At 39.9% G+C, this 20,517-nt stretch overlaps 2 protein-coding genes across 4 annotated transcripts in view; one reads left to right on the forward strand and one right to left on the reverse strand.

The window, feature by feature from the left end:
- Positions 1-2,105: 2,105 nt before the first annotated feature.
- Positions 2,106-20,517, reverse strand: part of CRLF3 (cytokine receptor like factor 3) — a 36,697-nt gene continuing 18,285 nt past the window's right edge. For all 3 annotated transcript variants that reach the window (XM_029210674.1, XM_029210676.1, XM_029210675.1), the window contains exons 5-8: positions 20,031-20,253; positions 19,200-19,332; positions 4,681-4,793; positions 2,106-3,806 (exon numbers count right to left, since the gene is read on the reverse strand). In XM_029210674.1, coding sequence (XP_029066507.1) covers positions 3,550-3,806; positions 4,681-4,793; positions 19,200-19,332; positions 20,031-20,253 — 726 coding nt within the window. In that variant the 3' untranslated portion in view covers positions 2,106-3,549. The remainder of the gene's footprint in view (positions 3,807-4,680; positions 4,794-19,199; positions 19,333-20,030; positions 20,254-20,517) is intronic.
- LOC114888529 (40S ribosomal protein S27-like) lies at positions 17,248-17,880 on the forward strand. Its single transcript, XM_029210677.1, has one exon. It carries the CDS (start codon positions 17,484-17,486, stop codon positions 17,706-17,708), a length of 225 nt encoding a protein of 74 aa, XP_029066510.1. The 5' UTR covers positions 17,248-17,483; the 3' UTR covers positions 17,709-17,880.

The following is a 20,517-nucleotide window of genomic DNA, read 5'->3' on the forward strand; positions in this document are numbered from 1 at the left end:
CTTAGTTCAAAAGTATTTATCATATATATGGGAAATATATCGTATTTCCCATATATCAGGAAATGTAGAGTAGTAAGTAGATCCCAGACTTTTGGATTTCAGAGACCAGTAATATACATTCAAAAATTTTTTGACTTTTTGTCAGATAAGATTTATGAACAAAACAAGCAAACCTGACACCTACTGTCACGTTATAGAAGGACACAGTACAAAAAGAGCAAGAAGGATGATTTCAGAATAAAAGATAGTCTTTCAAAGAAAATTTAGATTTACAAAATAAATTACTACGGAGACTGGACTTTTGGTTACTTTGGAGCAGTTACTCCCAAATCTGCCTTCATAACAGAATAATTTCATTTCTTTAAAAAACAAAAAGTGAGCGCCACTAGTACCAATTAAATCAATTTTTGCTGTTTTTAAAAGCTCTCCAGGAAATTCTAACGTGCAAGCAGGATTGAGAAATAATTGCTACAGAAGATACAAAAGCACAAGGAATTTATAATCTAGTGGGTTTAAAGTGTCAGAAACTCATCTACCCATAGGGTCAGCAGTTAAATGAGCTATGTAGCTGAGTGTTATACCAACCTAGGAAGACAGAATAAAAAGATACCACAGTCTTCCTAAGAGAAAAAACATACAACCTACAAACAAATGGGCACCAGAACAGCATCAACTTTTGGTTGTATCCTAGGTGACAACAGAGCAATGCATTCAAATTCTGAGGGGAAATGATCTCCAACCTAGAATTCTTAATGAGTCACAGTCAAATGTAGGATAAAGAGATTTTCAGACCTCTACCTTTCAAAATATTCACCTCTTGGGCACCCTTTCTCAGGAAATGGAGGAAGTGCTCCACTAAAATAAAGGAATAATCCAAGAAGGAGGAAGACATGGGACACAGGAAACAAGTAATGCAGCAGTAGATCTGAGCTGAGCAAACTATCCATTCTGACACTGGTTGATTTACATACGTATGGAAAGTTCTGAACCAGTTTAGGAGATACCTAAATGAGTGTGCGACCGTCAATCACAGTTGTCACAATAGTTTGTTCTCAATAATTGAATAAATCTCACTTCTTGAACTAAATCCTTCATATTTAACACAGGAGCTAGATGCTTACTCTGCTCCCTCTGCAGGAAAACCCCTCGTAAGAGATGTATTTACCTTTCATCTCTACTTCTGTTTTTGTTTTGATATTAAAATCTATTATATAGCTTCAGAATTTATGCTTCTGAGAAGATGGAATAGCATAATTTCCCTATTCCTCCTGCTAAGTACAACCAAAAACCCTGGAAAAAATATAAAACAAACATAAGAAGATTCTGACAGATGGCCGAGGAACCTCAAAACTCAAGGAACTCAGTACTGTGCGTTCCTAGGGTTCTCTTGTCTTACGTGTCTCAGACTTGGGGCTGAAGAAGCCAGCAACATGCAAATACCAACAGACGCAGACAAAACCCCAACAAAAGCCTGCTCTCTGTAGCCAAAGGACCAGGAAAGTGGCAGCCTAGCAAGACAGAAACTTACAGCCAACCCACCACTCCACTCCAGCCAAACACCATCGTCAGGGTTGAATGGTGGTGGCCCACAAAAAGACATGTCCACACCAGAACCTGTGATAGTGATTTTATTTGGAAAAAGGGTCTTTGAAGATATAAATACATATCTTCTTTGAAGATATAAATTGAGGATCTTGAGATCATCCTGGATTATCTGACTGGGTCCTAAATCCAAGAGAAATGTCCTTTTAAGAGACCAAAGGAGGGAATGCCCTGGTGGTCCGGGGGTTAGTTAGGACTGCCGCAGCCCAGCTAAAAACAAAGCCCAAAGGCCATGGGAAGACAGAGACTGGAGTTATGCAGCAACAAGTCAAGGAATGCCTGCGGCCACTAGAAGCTTCCAGAGACAAGGATTCTCCCCTAGACCCTTTGGAGGGAGTACAGTCTTGCCAATATATATGTTATATATGTATATATAACTTATTCATTTTATATATATATATGGATCCTCACACTTAAAAGTGAAGATGACTTTTCTCCCTCTACTTAAAAAAGTAAACCTGAATTAATTAAATCTCATGAAAGAAAAAAATACACACATATACCTTTTAGTTTTTTATTTTGTTTCAGACAGTTGGACGAGGCATCTACATTCTAGCACATCTTCTTAACAGTCACTAAGCAAGTGAAAAACAGCTTACTTATAATATAAAAAGGCAAGGGGAAAAGGTCATGATTGTCTAATAGGGAACTGGAATCCCCAAATAAATTATCTCACAAAAATATCAAACTTGCTTTTCCACTTTTCTGTTAAAAATGAAAAAAAAAATTCACATTAAAGAAAAAAGAACTTAAGCTGTTATATAGCAAGATAATCATTTTTACATCCTAAGTCCTTCAAATAAATATTTTAAACAAATTTAAGTTTTCCAAAAAATAGGTCAAGTATTTACCCTACATTTGTTTGGTCCACTAAAAGACCATTTATGAAACTGACATGAAACCGGACTGCAGCTCAGACCCTAGGAAGAACAATAATACTGCACGTCACTGAGGCTGGATATGCACCTGTGCATATTTCAAACATGGGACATGGCTAACACTGCTGTGCATACTACTTCCATAAGTAGTTTTACCCTGTAAAAACCCTCTAGCCTATCGTGAATTGAACTGCAAGGAAAGAACAAAAGAAAACACCTTGCCTGTTGTAGACATTTGCTCAGTAATTTTTTTTTTTTTTTTTTTGCGGTACGCGGGCCTCTCACTGCTGTGGCCTCTCCCGTCGCGGAGCACAGGCTCCGGACGCGCAGGCTCAGCGGCCATGGCTCACGGGCCCAGCCGCTCCGCGGCATGTGGGATCTTCCCGGACCGGGGCACGAACCCGTGTCCCCTGCATCGGCAGGCGGACTCTCAACCACTGCGCCACCAGGGAAGCCCAGTAATTTTTTAAAATACAAAAATTATCATGCTTTTGGGACTTAAAGATTACTGAACATGAGATAAAATTCAATACTGCTTACAAATCCCTGAATATGAAGAGCATATTCAACACTCCTGTGGAGAACACACAAGAGAGTGTATATTACAGCGTACATGGTGGCACATTCTACCTGGTCTCTTCTTGCCTATTCATTCTAAAGTCTTGGATGGCCTTGGATCTTTAAAAGATAAAGATTTAATAAAAAAAAAAAAAAAAGTTACGTTACATTTCTGTGTTCTTACAGCCAACTTTAAAAAGAAGTACAGTGGAAAGGTACATAGGGCTGTCTATATCGCCTCATACTTTTAAAAGCCAATTTGATTTTTATTGTGATGTGATATTCCAATTAACACTATGCTAAAAATAAAATGGACTGCATTACTGTTTTGTCCACAATATTCACGCCTCTTATTGCTAAGATATTGGAAAATAAATCCAGTAAATAATTTCTGTTTCCAATGACTTAACTGAGAGATGAATCTAACCATTTTTTAAACCAATGACAACTGAACTGGGCTGAGGAAAGCTATGTGAAACCCCTGCAAACCCAAAGCCAATCATCTGAAAATCTAGAATACCAGCACTTTCCACCCAGGGTAGAAAAACGAGCATCCAAAGTAAAGAGAACCACAAGACTGATCGAGCAACCAATCAAACACCACTTCTCTGTTATTTGAGCTAATAGTTACTCGAAGCTTGATGTTTCCGCCTTCGTTATTATTGCTGGATCCTAGAGTCACAGCTTCAATGTCAAATGTGACAGTGGACCCAGAAGTAACTGCGGGCAACTGATTAGTCATTTCTTTTCCATTTACAAAAACTGCACCTAAAATGTTAAGGTAAAGAGTCATTCATATGTGAGCAATAACTAAGAACGGAAACAAGATTCTAGATTATTGGTGATACAGCTAATTTCCTAATTCAGATAAAGAAAACATTTTGGAATGCCAACTGGTCAAAGATAAATGCAGTTAAGTATGTTAATTAACCCCCATCCCCAAGGCAGAAGAAGAAGTTAAAGCTTTAATAACATTTTAGAGTTCTGGTCCAGGGTTCCACTCTTTTGAAATACAGACCATGAGTTTCCCATATGGATGGCATCAAAAGAAACTTGACTCCTTTATAAAATTACATCCTGTGGAACAAGACTGTTACACATGGAATAAACAAGAATCTTGTGCTACCTACTGTTTGACCCACACAGTAAAATATTCATACATCTTGGTAGTGATTTTTAAAAGTGTGATTACTGCAAAGTAAGGGACCAAAGAACACTACAGATGTAAACTCTCTCCCCGTTTCCCTAATCTATGCCGAATTTATGTTGTCTAATCTATGTTGAATTCAGATCATCCAGGCACACCGAATCCAGGGGTAAACCGCCTGGTGAAAATCCCAGCTCAATCACCTCCAAGCTATGTGAGTTTAAGCCAGCTACTTCACCTCTCTGTGGCTGTTTTTATCAACTACAAAATGGATATAATACTACTCCTCACTTCAAAAAGCTGTTAAAAGGATTAAATAATGTGTTATTTTTAAAGGGTATAGAATAATGCCTGGTACATAGCAGCCACATAGATATACCATTAAGACCTAAACTTTTTCATCTTCTGCTATAAATGTGTGATATTGAAACTGATTCAAATCTTACTACAGTGAATCATAGATTCCAAAGAGAACAGCAGTAATTTCCCTCTTACCATTTGTACTAATGCAAACTGCTTGATCCCGCTGCAGGGAGTCATATCCGTTCTGTTTTTCTGCACACACTCCTATACTGTCTCTTCTGTCTGGCTGTCCCACAGTTTCAACTCTGTCAATGAGGTAGAAAAGGTCATTTAATCTTTTTTACTTAACGGGATATCTAATGCTTAAAAAGAGCCATCTCATCACAATTACTCTTAAGAATAGCTAACGATGATTCAGGCAGGACTTCCTAAATTCCAGGCACTGTTCTAAAAACTTTGTGTCTATCTATCTATAAATCATCTCATTCAATTCACATAACAACCCATGATGTAGGTGCTATTAGTATCATACCCAGTTTATACATGAGGAAACTGAGGCACACACAAAAAAATAAGGTTAAATAAACTGATGCTGATCACCTAGCTGAGTGGTGGAACTAGGACATGAACTCAGGCATTCTGACTGCAGAGTCTACGTTAACTATTTATAACTATGACAGCACATTTCTATTCTATATTCTGGCTCTAGACGTGTAGAAAATGTGTCATATTTGCCATTATAGTGAATGTGACCATTACTGCCATCATCTAAACCTTCAGTATGAGAGTCTATGCAATGATTAGATTACTGTTTATCAAGAATTTAAAAACAAACATTATCATCTTTTTAAAAAGAGGATAATATAGTTATGGACATATTTTGGTTGCAGAACTTCATACATAGAAAGTTTAAGCATTTCCTTTTGTGTTTTAGTCTCAAATAATACATCATCACGTACTCTAGAAATGGGAAACTTACGATATAAAGGTCAATCTACATCCCTATTACCAGGGTCATCTTTCCCTGCATTCCAGAAAGCCAGACTTTGCAAGGACAGGAAAAGAAAAATTAGCAAGGAGCAGAATGTAGATTTATCAAGGGAAGATGAGATTATTTATACTCAACGTGGCCTCAAAATGTTTTTCTTTGTAAAGTGGCAAACATACAGGTTCATAGTAAACATGTGGGTGCGTTTCTTAAGTCATTTCACTTCTAAACCAGCAGCATAAAGAAGTACGGGGAGGAGGAGAACGATGTCAGCAAATAACAGCAGAATTGTACGTCCCAGGACTCATTCTACCACAGAAACACCACTTTCAAAACGATATACAGACCAAAATACCTTTATGAGATTTCCAGAATCCAGTTAGAAAGTCCCAAAGGAGCACAAAGATGAAAACAGCTGTACTGAAATGGATAAGAAGAGCAATTTCACTGGCCCCACGTCAACCCCTCTTCCAAGCTACCACAGTTTGGCGCCAGGCAAGAACAGCCCAACTCCTGACTTTTCCTTGAGAGAGGAATCACAGGAGTGGAGTGTGCCTCCAGCATTCTAGCTCTTTGGAAGGCTGCCTGAACGACGGGTTTCTGACATGACTCATTTGGAGCACTGACAGAACTGGCATAGCACGGATGCCTGAATGCTGCAAAGACCAAAGAAAAGTGAGGGGTGGCATCCTGCAGGCAGTGCAATTTGGCATGGGAGGGAAGGAGAAGAGGAAAACTTGCTTCTGGTGTACTAGCCTTTCACAGAGCTGCTCAAAGGAATAGTATCTGTCTCACCTCATGGGGAGCCAGCATACCCTGGAGGCCTGAGAGAGAGCGAAGGCACCCTGCTGCTGTAGCACCAGAGAACTTGCAGTGCCACAAACAGGCACCAGAGGGAGCAAAAGATTATGAGCACCTAAAAAACCATCAAGCTTCTCTAATTGAGAAATTGCACACACAAGCCCAGAGAAGTCACATCCCACCAGAAAAGGTTTCAGAGGCCCCCCGGATCTTTAGCTGGGCTCATGTGTGAGGGTCTTCTCCTGTATGAAGCAAGGCCATAAAGATTTGGAAAGGTGGCTGTTTTTCCATACGTGCAGATCCCAACACAAAATTATGAAACATGAAGAAACAGGGAAATCTGGCTCAGACAGAAAAAAAAAAAAAGAGATCTTCAGAAAATTATCCTAATGAAATAGAGGTATATGAATTATCTGACAAACAATTCAAAATATCCATCATAAAGATGCTCTACAGGCTCAAGAAAATGAGGCATGAACAAAATTAGAAAACCAACAGAGACAGAAAATTTTAAAAATAACTGCACATTTTGGAACTGAAGAATATAATAACTGAAAAGTTCATGAGAGGAATTCAATATCAGACTTAAGCAGAAGAAAAAAACATCAAACTTGAAGACAGGTCATTTGAAATACCCCAATCAGAAGAACAAAAGGAAAAAAGAATGAGAGTGAAGAAATTCTAAGAGACTTATGAGAGAAGAGAGAGGAAAAGGGGCAGAATGTTTAAAGAAATAATGGCCAAAAATTCCCCAAATTTGGGGAAGGAAATGGACTTTCAGATTCAAGAAGCCTAAAGAACTCCAAAGAGGATGAACCCAAGGAATCATACTGAAACTCACTACAATCAAATTGTCAGAAGTCAAAGACTGAGAATTTCGAAAACAGCAAGAGAAAAGTGACTTATCATGTACAATGGAACTCACATAAGACTCACAGTGTATTTCTAATGAGAAATCTTACAGGCCAGAAAGGAGTGAGATGATATATTCAAAGTGATTAAAGAAAAAAACCTACCAACCAAAAATACAATATTCAGCAAAATTGTCCTTTAAACATGAGAAAAAAATAAAGACATTCCTACATAAACAATAGCTGAGGGAGTTCATCACCACTAAACCTGCCTTATAAGAAATGCTAGAAGGAGTTCTTCAAGTTAAAACAACAAGACACTAAACACAACATGAAAGTATGTGAAAATATAAAGCTCACTGGTAAAAGTAAATATATAGGCAAATAAATACTGTAATACTTTAACAGTGGTGCATAAATCACTTTTAATTTTGGTGTAGAAATTAAAAGACAAAAGTGTAAAAAATATAACTATAAAAATATGTCAGGGCTTCCCTGGTGGCGCAGTGGTTGAGAGTCCGCCTGCCGATGCAGGGGACACGGGTTCATGCCCCGGTCCAGGAAGATCCCACATGCCGCGGAGCGGCTGGGTCCGTGAGCCATGGCCGCTGAGCCTGCGCGTCTGGAGCCTGTGCTCCATGACGCGAGAGGCCACAGCAGTGAGAGGTCCATGTACCGCAAAAAAAAAAAAAAAAAAAAATATGTCAATGAATACGCAATATAAAAAATGTGTAATTTGTGACATCAATAATAAGTGTGGAGGAGGAAGAAGTAAAAGTGTAGAGTATATGTATTCAATTGATGCTAAGTTGCTGTCAGCTTAAAATAGATTGTTACAACTACAAGATGTTTTATGTAAGCCCTAGGATAACTACAAAGAAAATACTCATAGAAGATACATTAAAGAAAACGAGAAACGAATCAAAGCACATCATTACAAAAAAATCAGTGAAACATGGGCTTCCCTGGTGGCGCAGTGGTTAAGAATCTGCCTGCCAATGCAGGGGACACGGGTTCGAGCCCTGGTCCGGGAAGATCCCACATGCCATGGAGCAACTAAGACCGTGCACCATAACTACTGAGCCTGCGCTCTAGAGCCTGCGAGCCACAACTACTGAGCCCATGCACCACAACTACTGAAGCCTGCATGCCTAGAGCCTGTGCTCTGCAACAAGAGAAGCCACTGCAATGAGAAGCCTGGGCACCGCAACGAAGAGTAGCCCCCACTCGCCACAACTAGAGAAAGCCCGCGCACAGCAATGAAGGTCCAACGCAGCCAAAAATAAATAATTAATAAATAAATTTATTTTAAAAAAAGAAAAAATAACCAAACTACGTTGGTTTTTTGAAATGAGCAACAAAACTGACAGACTTAGCTAGATTAACTAAGAAAAAGAAAGATAACATACAAATAAAGTCAGAAATGAAAGAGGAGACATTACAACCAATTCCAGAGAAATAAAAAGGATTATAAGAGACTCTTATGAATAATATATACTAGGAAATTGGATAATCTAGAAGAAATGGATAAACTTCCACGAATATACAACCTACCAAGACTGAATCATAAAGAAACAGCAAATCTGAACAGACTTACAGCTAGAAAGTAGATTGGATCAGTAATCAACCACAGCCCAGGACCAAGTGGCCTCACTGGTGAATTCTACCAAATGATTAAAGAAGAATAAATAACAAACCTTCTCAAACTCTTCAAAAAAAACTAAGGAGGAGGGAATACTTCCAAACTTATTTTATGAGGCTAACATTATCCTGAAACCGAAGTCAGAGAAAGACACTACAAGAAAACAAAACTACAGGCCAACAACTCTGCTGACAATAGATGTAAAAATCCTAAACGAAGTACCAGCACTGTCGGTGAGAATGTAAATTTGTTCAGCCACTATGTAAAACAGTATGGAGGTTCTTCACAAAATTAAAAATAGAACCACCACATGATCCAGCAATCCCACTTCTGGGTATATATACAAAAGAATTCAAGGCACTGAGAAGAACACAATATTACTTCTATAATAGTTCTGAAGATGCATAACCTGAATCTAACCACCAGGAAACAGAAAAACCCAAATTGAGGGATATTCTATAAAATACCAGACCTGTGCTCTTAAAAAATGCCAATATCTGGGCTTCCCTGGTGGCCCAGTGGTTGAGAGTCCGCCTGCCGATGCAGGGGACACGGGTTCGTGCCCCGGTCTGGGAGGATCCCACATGCCGCGGAGCGGCTGGGCCCCATGAGCCATGGCCGCTGAGCCTGCGCGTCCGGAGCCTGTGCTCCGCAACGGGAGAGGCCACAGCAATGAGAGGCCTGCGTACCGCAAAAAAAAAAAAAAAAAGCCAATATCATAAAATTTAAGAGAGGCAAACTGTTCCAGATTAAAAGAGACATAACAAATGTATATACACATGATCCAAGATCTTTTTTTTCTGTAAAGGACATTAATTGGGACAACTAAATCTGGTAAGGTCTGTAGGTTAGATAATAGTATATCAATGTTAATTTTCTGATTTTGATAATCTCTTTTTACAAAATACTCACTGAAAATGATTTGGGAAGAAAAAGTAGAGGACTTCCCTGGCGGTCCAGTGGCTAAGCATCCATGCTTCCACTGCAGGGGGCATGGGTTCAATCCCTGGTTGGGGAAGATCCCACATGCCACGTGGTGCAGTCAAAAAAAAAAAAAAAAAAAAAATGTAAAGAGAAAAATGATGAAGCAAATATTGAGGCATCTGGGTGAAAGGTATTTGGGAATTCTCTGTACTATTCTTGCCATTCTTCTGTAAGTCTGAAATGTTTATAAAGATTTTAAAAATACACAAAATACTACTGGATAAATATATATAGAGAGAGAGAGATGTGGGAAACACAAGATACCTGAATTTTATCCCTAACATCCCTAATGTTGTTTCCTAAAAAATAAAAACCTGCTAATATTATTAATTATAGATGGAAGACAGCAGTTAGTTGTGTTTAGTATTGTGTGATGAAATATTTGGCTTGATCCTGGCAGGTAACCTTTAAACCACTGCAATTTCCCAAGTGATAGGAGTGTCTTTGTTACTCATGGTGGGTCCCTCAGACCACATGTGATAGTTTATGCTAATGAGGTGCTCAAGGTGGGCCCCTAGATAGTTTATGCTAACAAAATGACTCAGGATGGGAACAGGCCACTCCAGAAAGACCAGTCATGATTACAGGGTTGAGGCTTTGAGCTACATGATGCCAGCCCATTCTCCCAGGAGGGCACGGGAGCTGGATATTGAGTTAGGTGGGGAATGATTTAATCAACCATGCCTCCACAATAAAATCCCAATAAAAACTCTGGACACCAAAGCTTGAGTGAGCTTTCCTGGTTCGTAATACTCTGAGTACTGTCATGCCAAAAGGCCTTGCATCCCTGAGAGGTATGCTTTGTCTTTGGAATCCTCCCAGATCTCACGCTATGAGCTCCTCCCTTTGGCAGGTTCTGATTTATATATCCTTCTGCTATAATAAAACTGTAATCCTAAGTGAAGTGCTTTCTTTCTTTCTTTCTTTCTTTTTTTTTTTTTTGCGGTACGCGGGCCTCTCACTGTTGCGGCCACTCCCGTTGCAGAGCACAGGCTCCGGACGCGCAGGCTCAGCAGCCATGGCTCACGGGCCCAGCCGCTCTGCGGCATGTGGGATCCTCCCGGACCGGGGCACGAACCCGTGTCCCCCACATCGGCAGGCGGACCCTCAACCACTGCGCCACCAGGGAAGCCCCTCTTTCTTTCTTTTTAATAATTATTTATTTAGCTGAGCCAGGTCTTAGTTGGAGCAGGTGGGCTCTTTTAGTTGCAGCATGCGGGCTCTTAGTTCCCTGACCAGGGATCAAACCCGAGCCTCCTGCATTGGAGAGCGGAGTCTTAACCACCCGACCACCAGGCAAGTCCAGTGAAGTGCTTTCTTAAGTTGTGTGAGTCATCCTAGCAAATTATAAAACCTGAGCGTTGGCCCTGGGGACCCCTGAACTTGCAGCTGGTATCTGAAGTGAGGGCAATCTTTTAGAGGACTGTACCCTCAACCTTGAGTTTGGCTAGCTCATTGCAAGTGTACATTTTTTTCTGTGATTAAACTTTTTAAATAAATAATTAACGCAAGTAAAATTTCTTGAAATTAACTAAAATCCTGGGAAGAAGGAAAAAAACTCCTTATTTGAATAAATCACAAAATTGTTCCTAAAAGCATCTTACTTGACAACAGCATTTGATAAATAAGACAAGCCTGGAATTAAAAGCTTATAAAAGTTTCTCTGAATATAAAATGAACCACAAAAGTAAAGAGCTAATTTGCCTTAACAAAGAATTATTTTCACAGCTCACTAAGAAATAGAATGGAAGTTTAAAATCTTTGAATTTTTCCCCCCTTTGGCCATACCGCACAGCTTGCGGGATCTTAGTTCCCCGATCAGGGATTGAACCTGGGGACCCGGCAGCAAAAGCTTCAAGTCCTAACCACTGGACTTCCTGCCAGGGAAGTCCCTAAAATCTTTGAATTTTTAAATTGCAAGACAAGTAGTCAGGACATTATTTCCTAAAAAACTACCCAAGTGGTTCTCTCACATAAACAAGTCCTACAAGAAACTCTGCCATAAATCATCCAAATATAAAAAGTATATAAAAAAAGAAAAATGGTATACAAAATAATTCATAGTAGGGTACAGTGACCTCGGAGATACTATTAATAAAAAAAATCAGTTTATGCACAAGTTGGTAGGAATGCATCCATTACATAGAGTCATGTAGAAAGTTCTAGGTGATAATTTTTCTCAAAGGTAAAGTATTCTGAGAAAGAACATGGTTCAGAACAAAAAGGAAAAATTTCGATGGCAGCAAGAAAGCTAATCTCTTCCTACTACTCTGGCACTTTGGCTAACTGACTGGATTTAAGTGGCAAATTCTCATATAATCTCAAACTTCCTTCTTCTCACAATGAACACCTGGAGCAAAGATCCAAAAATTCAGTTGCTTGGCTAATATATCATAATATATTATGAAAAATATCCAAGTTTATGATAAATATAAGAAAGAAAATGAAAATATTATGTCCTACAGCTACAAATTAGGTAAAAACCGTAATACTTAATACTGACAAGGATGCAGTGACATCAGTCAGGACCCTCACACACTGCTGGGAAGACTGCAAGTGCTTCCAGGAACACAGCTAGTTGGCCTGTGTCACTAACAGGAAACTAGCCCAAGGAATAAAGAATAAGCCATATGTCAAAAAAGAGGGTCATAGCACAGCTTGACCTGTCAGGGAAAAGGAAGAGAAGGAAGGGATGTCTTATCAAGTCAGAGTAAACAAGGATTTTTGATATAGAAATACACTCCTTACTATACAAATCCTAAAATAGCTTTTATCCTCTCTTAAAATGAAACTGATAGTCTTATATCTATTATAGAAATTGAAAATCTTCCAACAAAAAAAATTCCAGGATAGCGAATTCATTGGTGAACTCTACCAAACATTTAAGAAATAATACCAATTCTCACAAACAGTTCTAAGAAATAAAAGAGGAAGAAATACTTCCCACCTCACTTTATGAGGCTAGCAATTACCCTGATACCAAAGACATCGTAAGAAAAAACAGACAGATATCTCTCTTCTGAAGAGACATAAAAATCCTCAAAAAAATAAAAAAGTTAAATTTAGCAACATATATAAAGAATAATACATGGTCAAGTGGGGTTTCTCATGGAAATGCAAAGCTGATCCAATGTTAAAAAATCTATCATTGTAACCATATCAACAGAAGAAAAACCATATGATTATCTTAATAGATATATAAAAATAATTTGACAAAATTAAACATCCATTTATAGATAAAACTCTCAGCAAACTAAGAATAGACGGGAACTTCCTTAACCTTATAGAGGGTGTCCACAAAAAAACCCTACAGCTAGCATCATACTTAATGTGAAAGACTGAATATATTCCTGCTAAGATCTGGAATATGACAAGGATGTCTGCTTTCAACACTGCTACTCAAAATTATACTTCCTAGCCAGTGTAATAAGACAAGAAAAAAATTGCAAAACACTGATGGAAGCCATTTTTTAAAAAACTAAATGAAGATGGCAATTCCCTGGAAGTCCAATGGTTAGGACTCAGTGCTTTCACTGCTGTGGGCCTGGGTTCGATCCCTGGTTGCGGAACCAAGATCCCACATGCCACTCAGTGTGGCCAGAAAAAAAAAAAAAAACTTAAGTGAAGGGTGACTTTCAGATTTACAGCTCTACAGCCTGTCCTCCATTGCTATAGGAAGGTCCGGCCTTATAATACAGCTCTTCTGTGAAGCCACATCTCCTTTGACACTCAAAAACCTAATCTGGTTCAAAAGAGCTTCTATTGTCAGACCTCAGTTCTCTTCAAAGGCTGCTTATAAACTACTCTCCACTGTCACCAAGGGACACAGTCCTTGCTTCCTAAGATGATGCACTGTGACTCCCCTGGACATTTTTCCCACCTTTTCTCTCTGCTTCCTCAAGAACACTCAAGCGCTGTTCAGTCCTGGCCCCGTTTATAGTCTTAGGGTGGAGTCTTCTCCTTCTGGGACTGAATATTTGGAGATTTCTGAGCCTGGCCAGCAAACTCATGATTTCCAGGCTAGTTGTGTCTTAGGGGGCCTTTACAGCTAATTTGGAATTTGAGTTTTCTGTATTTCTTAGTTCTGTTGAAAAAGTACTTATGGGTCCCTACCCCCCACCTCTTTATTTCTCCAAAAAGTTTCCAGTAGTGGAAAAATCAGAACTATGGTGCTACTATGCATCTATTGGTCCCCAAAGATCCCATCTCTCTTTTGAACCCACTCTAATCAAGCTTCCCTCCACCACAGCTCCCCTGAAACTGTTCATGTCAGGGTCACCAATCCACGTCCACGCTGCAAACCCAAAGGCCAATTCTCAGTCCTTTTCTAATCTGTTGGGTCAGCAACATTTGACATAATTCACCGCTACTTCCTCTTGGAAACACTTCCTTTGCTTGGCTTCAGGGACACCACGTTCTCCCACTTTTCCCGTCTACCTCACTTGCTGCTACTCCTCAGAATCCTTTGCTGGTTCTTTCCTCCCCAAAAGCTAAATGTTAAGAGTTCTCCAGTGTCCTCTCCCTATACTCATTCCCTGGCTAATCTCATGCAGTCTCACGGCTCTAAACACACATCTATATGTTAAAAACTCTCAAAATAATATCTCCAGTCTGGTCTTTTCCACTGAACTCCCGATTTGTATATCTGACTGTCTACCCCACATTTTCACTTATATGTCTAATAAGGAACTCAAATTAATTTGTGAAGAACTGATATTCACCCATAAATAGGCTCCTTATAAGGTCTTACCTACCTCAGTAAATGACAATTCTACCCTAAGTTACTTAGTCCAAAAACCCTGAGGGTACACTTGACTCCTTTCTCATACCTCACAACCAACCTGTCAATAAATCCCATCAGTTCTTCCTTCAAAATAAATCCAGATTCTGGCCACTTATCATTACCTCAACTGCTCCATCCTGGTCCAAGCCACCATTAGCCATCACCAAATTAATACTGGAATGCTGAATACAGCCTTCCCTTCATTTCTGGTAATATTTTTGCTCCTCCTCTCCAGCCTCCTAAATGGTCTCCTTCCAGCCTGTACCGCCGTACAGACTATTTACCACGCAGCAGCCAAAATGACTTGTAAAACGTATGTCAGATCACATCATTCACTTGCTCAATGTCCTCCAATGGCCTTCCAACTCACTCTAAGTCCAAGCAGAGTCCTACAGGGCTAGACTGCTAGGATTTGCATGTCAGCATTACTATTAAGAATCTGTACAACCTCAGGCAGGTGGCTTAATCGTTTTACATCTCAGTTTCCTCATCTATAAAATGTGTCTACCTCCTGAGCATGTAATGAGGATTTACAGACATTAACTCAATACTTAAGAAGTAACACACAGTAGGGTTCGACAAAGGTGAGCTGGCTGTTATTATTTTGTAGCCTAGCTCAACTCGTGAATTCATGAAAAGTCAAATGCAGAGCATGACTCCCAAGACAATGAAATGTGAACCTGACTTGGTTTTACTTGGTGAAGACTTTTGTTGGAAAAAGGAAAAAAGAAAAAGACCTCTGTATGTGGTATCAAATGTCCTCCTTATAAATGGCACAAGTGAGCTCCAAAGGGGCAAGTCTTTGAGAAACTGAAAAAGAAATAAATATACATAGCCTGTCCACAAGAATGTTGTACTTTTCCGGGGTTCTGACTATACTCCCATCGCTATAAAACCCATTCACACTCATTACTTTCCTGTTCTTTATATTTTTTTTCTCCTCCATATCTTTGGTTCTCGCTTTGTTTCTCTACCTGAACTTTCCTTTTCAGCCCTACCTGAGATAAAGCCTTCACCAACCCCTCATCTAGAAGTAACTCTTCCTTCTTCTATATTCCACAGCAGTCAGGATCTTTCTTAAACTTTATAATTTATAAACTGCCTATTCTATGGTTAGATAAGATTCTAGTTTTTTCTTTTTCTTAAACTTTGCATTCCCAACAATACCAAGTACTGTAAGTACCATCTGAATGGAATAGGGTTGTATGAAACAATCAGCATCATTCACAAAGACCACAGGCGAGCAGAACTGTCCTTACATTTTAGAAAAGCAGTTTAAGACAGAAGGATATGGACAGGGAAAAAAAGTCTAAGGAATATTCCTTAGGTTATCTGGGAGGAACAGCTATTATATGTGAACATCCCAAAGCAGACATGTCTCCCTGACTTCATGTAATCCTCCCTCTACAAACAAACTAAAAGCTAGGGTTTAATATGATATCACTTACATGTGGAATCTAAAATACGGTACAAATGAGCCTATCTACAAAACAGAAACAGACTCATAGACAGAGAGAAAAATATGGTTTAAAAAATAGTAAGAATGGGAAACCTTAGAAGCTAGGGAAAGCAGGAATGTTCAAGACAGGAAATCAGAGAGAGGCCTGGAAGGAGGGGGCTGCTAGCAGACCCGGGCACCACATGAGACTGGGCTCTAGAGACTGTTAAAAACCGGCCAGTAACAGGTTCCTTTGGTGTCAGCAGTTCTAAGGATTCCAGAAACTTCAGCAGGGATCGACTGGGCTGAGCAACAGGGCAGGGCCTGCAGGAGTATAATCTCCCTTCTGACTATGAGGCCCTCAAAAAGCTGAATAAAGTTTACCTTGATTCAAGCAGGCCTATCTGCCCCCAACCCCATGCATGAAGGTGCCCCATACAAACACTCTATTCACATCCTCTGCCTTAACTGCCAATGCCTGAAATTCCTTTAAACAAGGAGAGAAAACATTTTCAATCCACATTCAAAGGAAAAATGACAAAAATGCAACGGTCTGGCTAACATAATACTGAGCTTAAATAAGTTTCAGTTAATCACCCTACCAAGGGGGACCCCTTTGGAGGAGGAGGGAGGAACTAATGGTTTATTGAGGCTAAGTGTTGTACTGTCCACAGACAGTACGTGGGTTTAAATCAATGTGTGTAATTTCCAATGTCGTAATCTATATACATTTATTGAATGACTTAAGAAACAAACCTAAGTAGATCATCTATCGGCCCTTCCCCTGTGTTCACAGAGGGAGAAGCTAAAAGTAAAAAGAGCATCAGATCACCGTCACCCAGGGATAAAAATCATAGAAGAGAGAAAAGGAAAAGAGCTGAGGACACAGTAGCGGAGAAACTATACATTTCCACACTAACTCAAATCATGTTTACTCTCCCATGAAAAAAGAAAAATGAGAAGCAATACAGACCAGTGGTTAAAATTACTGGAGCCAGACTGGGTTTAAATCCTAGCTTTGCCACTTACTAGTTATGTGACACTGGGTAAATGACTTCACTTCTCTGTGCCTCAGTACCTTCATCCCTAAAATGGGTAACTACACCTATTTCATTGGGTTATTGTGAGAATCAAATGAGTTAATATAAGTAAAGTGCTTGGAACAGTACCATAGTAAATGCAATTTAAATATTAATGCAATAATGATTATTATTCTTACTATGATCTGAGGTATCTGGCCTGAATCTGTTAACTCAGGAAGTCCTATCATTATACAGAAGTACCCTGTTCTCAGCAGACTCACTAATGGGAGTATTTCTATAAACAAGGGACATCAGCAGAGAAGAGGTTTGTTAGTACAGAAAACTCCTGATTACCTGGGGAATAATTAAATAGATGTTAGGTACCAGACTCCTCATTCCTCTGCTAGTTTTTTCTGGTTATTAAGTTATTCTTTTTTCATAACGTGAGGGGTGAGAGGAGGTGTCAAAAGTGAGACAAGGTTTCTGATGGTGACGACCTCCTCACGAGAACACAAGAAGAAGCGCTTGGTGCAGAGCCCCAATTCCTATTTCATGGATGTGAAATGCCCAGGATGCTATAAAATCACCACCGTCTTTAGCCATGCACAAACAGTAGTTTTGTGTGTTGGCTGCTCTACCATCCTCTGCCAGCCTACAGGAGGAAAAGCAAGGCTTACAGAAGGGTGCTCCTTCAGATGGAAGCAGCACTAAAAGCCCCGGGAATCAAGATGAATGGGAAAACATCCCAATAAACACATTTTGGATACGTCCAAAAAAAAAGAGACAAATGGGATTTCCCTAGTGGCACAGTGGTTAAGAATCTGCCTGCCAACGCAGAGGACATGGGTTCAATCCCTGGTCTGGGAAGATCCCACATGCAGCAGAGCAACTAAGTCTGTGCACCACAACTACTGAGCCTGCACTCTAGAGCACACGAGCCACAACTACCGAGCCCACGTGCTGCAACTACTGAAGCCCGCGCACCTAGAGCCCATGCTCCTCAACAAGAGAAGCCACGGCAATGAGAAGCGCACGCACCACAACGAAGAGTAGCCCCTGCAGGCCACAACTAGAGAAAGCCCATGCACAGCAATGAAGACCCAACACAGCCAAAAATAAAATAAATTCATTTAAAAAAAAAAAATGAGGGCTTTCCTGGTGGCGCAGTGGTTGAGAGTCCTCCTGCCGATGCGGGGGACACGGGTTCGTGCCCCGGTCCGGGAAGATCCCCCATGCCGCGGAGCGGCTGGGCCCGTGAGCCATGGCCGCTGAGCCTGTGCGTCCGGAGCCTGTGCTCCGCAACGGGAGAGGCCACAACAGTGAGAGGCCTGCGTACCGCCAAAAAAAAAAAAAAAAGAGAGAGACAAAGCATAAACTAGTGCATTCTGATCATGCTGCCAGTTCAAATGACTTGGCTGGTGGAGAACATGGCAACACTAGCTTAGATAAAACTTTCAGATACACTCCATGCCTTATACAACAAGGGACTGAGACCAAGAGGAACCTGGAACAAGCATTCACAATAAAATCCTATGATCTCACAATTTACAACTTAGAGGAGAGTTTGCTACACTGAGGTGTGTATGGTGAACATCAGACAAGCTTCACTTTCCTAAATCAAAGTTTGGGCTTTGGTTTTTAGGAAAAGCTATTTAGAAATAGGACCACAGAGAATACATCTCAGACAACATGAAAACAAGAAAAAGGAAATTTTTCTAATACAGGAAGAAATGGATGAAGAAATAGAAAATTAACTGGCGGCAGGAGAGGCACGCTTTCAATTTTATTTTATAGAGACTATATATATCGTGTGTTTACTCTGACAGGTTGTCTCTCACAGATATTTGCTCTTATTGATTCACAAAGAAAAAAAAAATTGGGGACCTCTAACGCTTAAGACTGATTTTTGAGAGGTATTCTATTTACCAAGAAGAAAGAAGACGTAAACACAGTGAACACACACTATTTATCAGGCAGAAGCAAGGCATTTTATACCCATTATCTCAGTTCATGCTCGTAATAACCCTGTGAATACATACGAGAAAAGCGAAGCAAAGAGAAACAAGTAAATTGCTCCGAAGTAACACTACCTAGAAATGAGGGAATAAACTCAGGACCGTTTTGATCCGAAGCTCATGGATGCTCTGTGCACTTCACTTACTGCCTAAGGCATGACAGACAGATCTTTTAATATCCACTTGCCTGAATGTTAATGTCTGCCCACAGAAGTAAGTGGGAGCACTGGAGTAGAGAACACCGGACGATTCAGCATCATTCCGAAGCGCTATGTTTCTTCGACTGCTCAGACTGTACCCCTCAAAGCCAGCTGTCCACTCTTTTTAAAAAGCAAAGATATTGTAAATTGTTAGAATCTTTTGGGGAATATCTTCAACACAGGCACATTAAATAAAACTTGGAAGTGGAAGACGCTACTTAGGGTTCATGGGCAAGTTCAACGAAAGGAAAAATTCAGTGACAGGGTGTCATGGTCAATCCTACAAATCACAAGAAAGATTTTAGTCTCTTCCTACACATTTTTGGCAAGGAAGATCAAATAAGTGTTATCTCTTACCTAATAAAATCACGTTTGAGCTTATTCCAACCTGATTAAGAAGTAATTAACCAAGTCTAAATCTTTTTTTTTTTTTTTCCTAAATCCTTAAAAAAAGTTATATATAGGAGAGGTCAATTTTGGATTGTAAGACTTCTAAGAAAAAGCCTCTATCAAGATATACATTGAAGGTTTGGGTCAAATATTGCAGTCTTCTAATGCAATATTTAAACTCTTTGGTTTTAGGGATGCTTATAATCCTGCCTGGCACTATTTGGGGACTCTGAAGATAAGAACGAATGAAAATTTCTCAAAATTCACATGAAGTAATTTGAGCAGGAAGTAAAAGACATATTCCATGTTATTCTCCATCAATTCAGGGTTTATCCTTAGGAAAAAGGGTTGTCAGTGTGCTGCCTTTAGCACAGGATACGTGTACTCATACACAGTTAAGCTTCAGGAGTGAGAAGGCAACAGCATACCGTGAGGCACCAGCGTGGAATGACCTATCTGGGGGACACTCCAAGGACTCCACTCCTGTCGGCCATCTCCTCGGGCGCAGACTCTGAACTGATAATCAACATTGGGGTCTATGTGCAATACTATGAATTCAGTTTCAGAGCCTACATACACGTCCTCAAAATGACTGGAAGTACATTTACGGAACTGGAGCCTGTAATCTTGGGCGGTAAAGTCATCATCCACCTGAGGAGAAAGGCTTTACGTTAGGTAAAAGTCAGAGAATAACTTCTCTCAGCATCACTACTTAGGAACTTTGAATGGGGGCATTTGGGGCCAAGCATACAGGCCCACATGCTGAATACAGGTTCTTCTCAGGAAGGTCAGAGGAAACGTGCCATTATTATTTCCCTTGTTTTCCTTATTGAACCATGTGTTTTATAACCCCAGTCTGATATGAAAAAAATGTGCTTCCTCTGAAGCAATGGCATGACTTCTAAACAATTAATG

This window comes from Monodon monoceros, unplaced genomic scaffold (genome assembly GCF_005190385.1).
Source record: "Monodon monoceros isolate NGI ecotype Baffin Bay Population unplaced genomic scaffold, NGI_Narwhal_1 Super_Scaffold_9, whole genome shotgun sequence".
Lineage (NCBI taxonomy): Eukaryota > Metazoa > Chordata > Mammalia > Artiodactyla > Monodontidae > Monodon > Monodon monoceros.

Coding starts and splice junctions, on each gene's coding strand:
- LOC114888529 (XM_029210677.1), top strand. CDS start 17,484: ATGGTGACGACCTCCTCACGAGAACACAAGAAGAAGCGCTTGGTGCAG.